Genomic DNA, 8,174 nt, shown 5'->3' with positions numbered 1-8,174 from the left:
CACAGAAGCCCGGGTGGCCTGATGATGGCCTTGGTCTGTGGGTGCATGGTACCCCAACCCCACCCAGCTCAAGTGCCCACAGGGGTCTGTCTTGTTTCATGAACCGCACCCCCAGCCTCGGCCCCCATGCCACGGCTCTGCAGAGTGCACCTTGCCCCTCCTGCCCTCGGCGCAGCCCCCCCACCCCCCACCCCCCACCCCCAGCAGCCCCACACCTCCGGGGCCTCTCGTTGAGACTGGTGCTCCTGGCTCGGAAACTGTCCTTCTCGGGGGTGTCATCGAAGGAGAGGAGCACGTTGGAGCGGAGGCCCTGGTGGGTTGGTGTGCACCAGAACCATGAGGCCAGAACCACGGGCACCATCCCCACCAGCTCGGTGGCCGTGCCTGCCCCTCACCCCCAGCCCCACCCCCCGGTGGCCGTGCCTGCCCCTCTCCAGCACCCAGCCCTACCCAGTCCCTTGCCCCCAGCCCCACCTTCGTGATGTAGGGAACAAAGTCCTTCCGGAAGGGCAGGCGGCACCGGATGAACCACATGGCTATGACGTGGTGAGCCAGGCACACGATATACTGATTGAACCTGAGGGAGGCAGAGGCTTAGGATGCACACCAACTCTAAGGGAGAGCGGGTGGGGCAGGGGCTGGGGCAGCACTCACTTGGACGGGTTGGTATATGGCAGGGAGATGGCAAACACGCTGGCATACTGCTCTGCCGCGAAGTTCCTGTAGAGATGCGGCAGCCGCGCCAGAGCTGGGCCCCACAGAGACTCGTCAAGAGTGCCCAGGCCTCCCTGAGGAGCCGCAGTGACCACCACCACCCCGGGACAGCCCCAACCAGAGGGGCACTGCCCAGGGAGAGGCCAAGAACCCCCAGGCCAGCTCCTCCCCTCTGCCACTAAAGAGTGCGTGCAAGGACTATCATGGCCACCGAACAGGTTGTGGAGCAGGCACCACGTGGGCCATTCAAAAAGGTGGCTGCGGCCGTGCCTAGCCCACCACAGGCCGCTCCCAGGCACACGCAGCAGACCCTGGTGTGAGGTGGTGGGCAGACAGGGCATCAGTAGACTGCTCCCCACATCACGGGAAACAGAAGGGGGTGAGAGGAACGAAGGGAGCCTCTCAGAGATGGGAGGCATTCAGCAGGAACCCCAGAAGGGCAGGGGCCCTGAGGCAGCTGGGGCCAGCATGGCAAGTGTAGAGGGTACAGCCAGGGGCCAGTGAGGTTGGCAGAAGACGTAGACAAGACCTAATGTGAGCAATGTCAGGCCCACTTCCACACAAACACCTGTGCACGCACGTATGTGCTTAAGCGCGCTCACCCCTGCCTGCACGTGCACACATGCATTTCAGAAGCACACCCCCACACCTGCAGAGGATCACACACACGCCGCCCCGCCACACTCACTGGACAGGAACTCGAGCAGAGGGGCAGCCATGCTGGCAGTGGCCGAAATGTGGGTGAGCTTGACAATGAGCACGGGCAGGGCCTTGGTGATGACGGCGGGCATCTCCACGCTGCACACGGCCAGCGCCACCACGCACTGGCTGGCGCAGCGGTAGATGAGGCCTTGCTCTAGGCAGTACACCATCTCGCGCTGGGGACCGACAGGCATCTCAGGCCCTGCCCTCAGGGGGACGCATGCAGCTCCCCGACTCTGGCGGCAACAGTGCCACATCCCAACCCTGCCAGGAGCCAACTTTGCTCTTTGCTGCAGGAACCCTCCGACCCTGGGGCCTTGAAAACTCAGCCCAGCACAGCCAGCTAGAACCAGGCAGCCTCCTGAGCTGGCAGCCACCCGAGGGGGGGCGGGCCCAAAGCAGGGCCCTGCTTAGCTGCCCTGGGCATTCTGCTACCTGCTGGCAAGAGGCCCAGTGAGGCCACGGAAACCTCCCCTTGGGGGCTGTGTCTGTCTTTATGTGGCGGCACCAGCCCCCGGCTGCCCACAAGTGTGCACTGCACCTGTCTGGCTTTGTCCAGGTAGCCGTGGTAGGAGCTGAGTGCCGTCAGCACGGGCACCACGGCGAGGTGCAGGTCAGTTCTGGAGAAGCCCTCGGGGGTGCCGCGCAGCCGCTCCAGGGTCTTGGGGCCTGAAAGCTGGTCACAGGCCCCGGGTGTCAGGAGGCCCGGCAGGGAGGGGCTAGGGTCCCTCCCTGCCTTGGCTGGATGTGGGAGCACCCCTCTGCAGGTACGGGGAGGAAGTGACAAAACCCTAGGCCTGGGACAGGAACTGAGCCTGCCCCCTGGGCCTGTCTGACCCCAGTTTCCCTTCCGAAACCCCGGGGCTCGGCGGTCCCCCGAGCTGCACCGGGCCCCAACCCCAGGCCGAGGGCCGCACTACCATGGAGCAGAGGGCGGCCGACAGCTGGTCGACGCTGCACGGGGAGGTGGAGACGAGGACCTTGTGGCGCAGAGACGCCGGCAGCTTGCTGAGCACCAGCTTCAGCACCTTCCAGTCGCTCTCCTGCGGGGCGGGCAGAGCACGGGCGCTGGGCACAGGGGCCTGAGCCTGGGGCAGTGGGCAGGGGGCCTCTGAGCCAGGCTGGCAGTTTGGAGTCCTGTGTGTCTGGCGCAGACTCGAGGCGCCGGAGGCCCACCCTGCGCTCAGCCCTGCGTCCCTGCAGCCCCAGCTGCGCAAGGAACCTTCATCCGCTCCTCATGAGCAGGCAGCCGCACTCAACACCACCTGCGTGGCCACCCTCCTCCTTTGCTCCCCCCAGCCTGTCCAAGGCTCACAGCTCCCTGCCCTGGCCGCTCCCTCGCTCCCAATGGCAACAGTCCTTCAGGATGATGTCCAGGGGGCCCAGTCCTGCCTCCTGACAGGTGCCCAGCCGAGGCCCCGGTCACGGCCCTCTGTAAGGAGGCCACTTCCTTCCCGGGCCTAGGCTCCGCTCAGGACAGTCACCAGGGAGGCCTCCACACTCAAACTCCGAGAGCCCAGGAACCGCCTAGACCCCTAGGAACTCAGGGGGGGCCCAGGACACGAATGGCCCCCACCAGCAGCTGTTAGAACCAGCACCCCCCCCCATCCTGCATCCTCAACCTCAGGGGGGCTGCACAACAGGCTCCTGGGGAGCGCCTCCACCCCTCACACCCTCCCCACGGCCCTCCCTGTTTCCCACTGGCTCAGCCATGCCCAAATGTGGCTCTCTGCCCATTTCTTCTCTCTCCGTGCCCTGCGGAGCCCAGTGCCGCCAGTGAGCCCTCTGGTCTTCTGAAAGCCTCACCCAAGGCTTTGCTCACACCTGCCTCGAGAATCTTCCCTGCCTTGCAAGACTCGTTCCACCTACCCTCACGTACCCTTCCCAGGAGCCTGGCCACACATGGCTGCCCCAATCCTGGCCCAAGCAGCCTCGCTGGAGGCTGGCTGGGTCTAGAAGCACAGGCCTTCTGCACACCTCCAAAGCCGCCTGTCCATGCACCCTAGGGCTCCAGTACCAAGCGGCCTGGCCTAGAGCCCCATCTGCCCTGGACAGCAGTCCCACGAGGACTGGAGGCTCTTCTGACGAGTGGGCCGCGGCTGGCTCTGACCTGAGAGGATCTGGGGTCGTCTGCAGCGGGAGGCGAACGCTCAGCCTCACCTGTTTCAGGCACTGCAGCAGGACGCGGAAGAGCAGAGAGTAGGGCAGGTAGGCAAGCCGCACGGCCGGGCCCGGGGGAGCTGGGCCTGGAGGTCCCGTGGGTGGTGAGAGGGGGCCGCTGGCCTTCTTCTCAGTGCTACGCTCAGGCTCCCTGGGGAAGCAAGACAGAGCAGCTGCAGAGGCCAAGCACCCCCAGTGCTCCATCCACCCTCCAGGGGGGCCTCTCCCAAATGGACAGGCTGGCCAGCCGTACACACTTGTAGTCACACAGGCAGTAGGGGCTGAAGCGCACAGCGCCGTCCTTGCTGGGCAGGCCCAGGCGGTGCAGTGAGTCTGCCCGCAGCAGCAGCAAGAAGTCAAAGGCCTGCAGACAGAGGGCAAGGTCAGCGGCATGGCCGTGGGGCCCCAGCCCTTTCCAGCAGGATAGTTGTGCCCCGGGAGGTAAGCAGCAAGGAAGCAAGGTCCCAGCACAGGATACCCATGGGATGCCTGCCTCTGCTTGGGGTGTGGCCACCCAAGAGGCAGATGCTCTGAAAGAGGCCATGGGTCCATCCTTGGGAACAAGACTGGGGCTGGCCGAGCCAGCACAGGCACGGGAGACCTGGACAGCTGTACCTTCCCTGCCTGGCCAGGCCCCTCGGGGTGCCCAGGGAAGAGCGGATCCAGGGAGGCAGGCTGTACTGGTTGGGACATGCAGCGGCCTGACCCTGAGGAAGGCCCACCCCGGTGGCCCTGCATGTGCCGGCCACGCACCTGGAGTCGGATGCTGCTGGCGATGGGGAGGCTGTAAGCGTGCTTGTAGTGCAGCTGTAGGTGGTGCACGAGTGTCTCGTAGACTCGGGCTGCGTGGCTGGCCGGCAAGGTGTAGAGCTTGGTCTGAGAATAGTGGGGTCTGTGGCGGCTGGCATGGCAGCCCGAGCACCAGGCCTCGAGGCCTCAGGGACAGCCCAGCACGAGGCCGACTGGCGGCCCTCACCTGCAGGATGACCAGGAGCCCCAGGACGGCGGTCTTCACCTCCTCCAGGGAGGCCGAGTGGGCAGGCCAGTCCCTCTCCTCCAGCTCAGGGGGTGGGGACAGGGGGCGGGCCATCACCTATGAGGAAGAGGTTGGCTCTCAGGCCCGTCACCCGGGTCACTGGCACTGCATCCACCCGTCACCCGGGTCACTGGCACTGCATCCACCCGTCACCCGGGTCACTGGCACTGCATCCCCGTGTCGCTCAGAAGGCTCGAGCTGGGTTCCCAGGGGTCCGGCCAGCCCGGCCTGGAGAGCTCAGCCAGGCACTTACCTTCTCAATGATGTCCAGCAGGCTGTTGAAGTGGTGGGTGTGGCAGCCCTCTGCCAGGTCCACCAGCAACTGGGTAGCCAGCTTTCGGACCTGGGGGTCCTTGTCCTCCGGGATGGAGGACAGCTGGCAGAGCACGACTGAGTTGATGAGCTCCTCCTGGGGGCAGGCCGGGGGAAGGGGTTTGAGCAGGCAGTGGGTTGGGCCGACCCTCCCCACAGCTCCGTGCCCCGCCCGCCCGCACCTCGTAGAACTGCCGGTTGATGAGCAGCACGAAGGAGAGGACAGCCAGCACCTTGATGCGCACGGCGCTGCGGGACTCGCTCCTGGAGGCGGAGGGAGCGCTGGGTGCCACCTGGGTACTCTGGATCCCAGCCCTCCCTCCCCGGAGATGAGGAGCCCGGGTCGGCCTACCTGAAGAAGCGCTCCATCAGCCGCTGCAGGTGGTGGACCCAGCCGTCCTTGGCTGGGTGGATGGACTGAGCCCGGTACGAGATCAGGTTCAGGATGGAAGCCTCCTGGCAGAGGAGAGGGCCGTCACACGGGCCCTCAGAAACCACAGGCCCAGCGCTGAGGGAGGGCGCCCTGCCAGCGTCCACCTTCCTCTCCGGGACAGGGGGTGGCGTGGCTGGCCGGGGCTCACCGGTCTCTGCTCAGCGTGCCTCTCGACAAGCTCGAAGAACCTGTCCCGTGGCCCATGGAACTCGTTCTGGTCACACAGCTCCTCCACGGTGGTCAGCAGGTCGTGCACGGGCGCCCGGAGGCCCGAGCTCTCCAGGGTCTGCAGTGGGCGGGGGGGCACAGTGCACGCTCTTGGGATCCCGGTGGAGGGGCCTTGTCCCTGCCCCTGCTCCCTGCCCTGGCCGGGCGAGGTGCACTCTGTGCCACACAGGGGTGCAGGGTGACCGAGCCAGCAGTTCGCTCCTGCCCCCAGGGGCCCAGGGAGAAGGCAGGTGGGATGGAGGCTGCCACATCCCAAGTGCTCACGTCTCTCACCCCAGGCTCCCTCTCGTCCCCCCCAGGCCGGCTGAGCAGGGCACATAGCTAGTGACCTGGTGTGGCTTGGGCCTGGCCCCAGGGACAAGGACTCAGTCACCCCCTTCCACTGTTCTCAGCACCTGCGTGCCACCGTCCCTCATCCCCAGGGGCAAGGCCCCCTGCTGCCTTGCGCCCACACACTGGGCCAACACACTGGGCCCCCCTAGCCCGCATATAGTGTGGTGCGGTCGGCTGGGGGAACCAGGAATTGGCCGACACCCAGTCACCAGTCAGCCGACCACCTGGAGCCTCATCCATGTAGGCCAGCCCAGCTCCCTGCATGTTCTGGCTTAGGGCCCACCTGTGAGCAGGCAGTGAGCTAGGCAGCACTCTCAGGGGACCGACAGGGCAGGGATGGTGCCCATCACAGGGACCAGGACACGGGGACCCGCCCCTCCGCCCTACAGGCACATCGAGAGGGGGCCCTGGGGCCCTGGCGCATGAGGCCGCATGTCGGGCTGACCACTCGCCTGCAGCTGCTGGAGCAGCCGCTCGATGATGGTCAGCAGCACGTCCCAGGTCACGGCCTGCAGCTCCTTCCGGTACTTCTTGATGAGGCGGGACACGGACAGCACGATCTCGTAGGACACCACTTCGTTGGGGCAGGTCATGGCCTGGACACAAGCCAGGGACACTGGGGTCAGCCAGCTGCTGCGACCCATGCCCCCTGGAAACCCCGGGAGCCGCCCTAGGGCCAGAAAAACGCCCTCAGTACCCATGCAGTGCACAGGGGGGGGGGGTCCTCCAAATCCAGAGGGGCTGTACGTGGCCCCACCCTCACGCTCCACAGCCTGGCCCGGTGCACGGCCCCCACAGCACCGGCCCAGATTCCAGGTGTCGCCACCAGCACCCCTGGCAATCTGTGGTCCCCAAAACCGAGTGTCCGAGCTGCCCTCCTTGATGTGGACTGTGGTGGGGAGGGCTGGCTGCTGGCCGGGTTCATGGGGCACAGAGGGCGGTGCCCAGGCCTGCAGGGTCCCTGTGCTTGCTGGCAGGGAGCACAGCTCATGGAACCAGACGTGAGGTGACAAAGCATCTGGCACCCACCCACCGGCCAGCACCCTGGCTCTGTGGTCCTGGCTGGTGCAGTAGGTACCTCATAGAAGGAGGGCAGCACAGATGTGGGGGAGTTCTTCAGGGAGTAGAGCCGGTGGGCCCCCCAGAGCGCCATGCCGACAAAGAACACGGCTCCTCTCAGCAGCGGGGCGTCTTCCATGTAGGCTCTGAAAGCACCCGGGGAGGACAGGTGAGCCCTGCCCAGGGACCAGGTGCACAGGCCCGGGGACAGGGCCAGAAACTGCAGGGAAGGAAAGAGGGCCCACAACCCAGCGGGTAACAGGTGACGCGTTGATTCACTTGTTGGTGACATGCTGGGCCCGGGGCCATGGGGGAGGAAAGCCCCTGTCCAGGTAGGCCCAGACCCAGCTGCTCAACACAGAAGTAACCCAAGACCCCAACGAGGCACAGGGGCACCGGACTACTCTGCTCAGGCCAGCCCAGAGCCCAGAGGACAGAGGTCCAGGCTCTCACCATGGAGCCAGGCAAGGCACACACACCCAAGCCCAAGTCAATTCCGACAGCCGGCAGCCCACAGGACGGAGCAAGACTGCCCTGGCGGTCCCCAGGCTGTCAGTGTTTAGTGGGGCAACAGCTTCATCTTTCTCCGGAAGAACAAACCATGGGTCGAACGGCTGACCTTGCAGTTAGCTCAATGGCACCACAGCTACTGCAAACAGGCAGACACCGGAAACCAACACTGCTCACGGCCAGACTCAGACACTCACGTTCCCAACCCGCTCTGGCCCCAGGGCTCTGATGCAGCAGGTCAAAGCCCCTCAAAGCCCCCAGGGCGGCCTTGCAGAGGTGGGAGTTTAGAGAGCCCGGGGCCAGTCCCATGTCGGGGGCTCCTGGGCAGTAACAAGAGGAGGCTCCTCAAGGGGCACCTGAAATGCACACTGTGAGGAGCCAGCCAGCTACACGCTGCCGCTCCAACCACGTGACTGCCCCTAGATGAGCGCCTCCCCACAGACACTGTCTCAGAGGACACAGGACATCACAGATGCACACCCCACCGAGCCTGACGGGAGGCCATCGCTAGTGAGGACAGGCGCAGACTATAAACACCAGGCAACGACGGCGGAAGTGGCACTGACTCGCCAACCCTGATGGCAGGGAGCATTAACGGGGACTTACAGAGAGCCCCTAGGACTCCAAACCCACATGGCCTGCCCCTCCACCCCCTTCAGTACAAAACACGACGCAGCGCCCCCCCCC

At 65.6% G+C, this 8,174-nt stretch overlaps 1 protein-coding gene across 9 annotated transcripts in view; it reads right to left on the bottom strand.

The window, feature by feature from the left end:
- TSC2 (TSC complex subunit 2) overlaps positions 1–8,174 on the bottom strand; it is a 26,618-nt gene that overhangs the window by 7,250 nt on the left and 11,194 nt on the right. For all 9 annotated transcript variants that reach the window (XM_045286112.1, XM_045286115.1, XM_045286113.1 and 6 more), the window contains exons 10-25: positions 6,997–7,123; positions 6,371–6,514; positions 5,506–5,643; positions 5,277–5,380; positions 5,107–5,188; positions 4,866–5,021; positions 4,553–4,669; positions 4,330–4,452; positions 3,834–3,940; positions 3,577–3,727; positions 2,337–2,459; positions 1,958–2,092; positions 1,403–1,592; positions 655–748; positions 475–577; positions 216–310 (exon numbers count right to left, since the gene is read on the bottom strand). In XM_045286112.1, coding sequence (XP_045142047.1) covers positions 216–310; positions 475–577; positions 655–748; positions 1,403–1,592; positions 1,958–2,092; positions 2,337–2,459; positions 3,577–3,727; positions 3,834–3,940; positions 4,330–4,452; positions 4,553–4,669; positions 4,866–5,021; positions 5,107–5,188; positions 5,277–5,380; positions 5,506–5,643; positions 6,371–6,514; positions 6,997–7,123 — 1,989 coding nt within the window. The remainder of the gene's footprint in view (positions 1–215; positions 311–474; positions 578–654; positions 749–1,402; positions 1,593–1,957; positions 2,093–2,336; positions 2,460–3,576; positions 3,728–3,833; positions 3,941–4,329; positions 4,453–4,552; positions 4,670–4,865; positions 5,022–5,106; positions 5,189–5,276; positions 5,381–5,505; positions 5,644–6,370; positions 6,515–6,996; positions 7,124–8,174) is intronic.

This window comes from Echinops telfairi, unplaced genomic scaffold (assembly GCF_000313985.2).
Source record: "Echinops telfairi isolate 266 unplaced genomic scaffold, ASM31398v2 ScPeMD7_5;HRSCAF=22, whole genome shotgun sequence".
NCBI classification, from domain to species: domain Eukaryota; kingdom Metazoa; phylum Chordata; class Mammalia; order Afrosoricida; family Tenrecidae; genus Echinops; species Echinops telfairi.
Note: the sequence above shows the minus strand (reverse complement) of the source record. Positions and strands in the feature narration are given on the sequence as shown.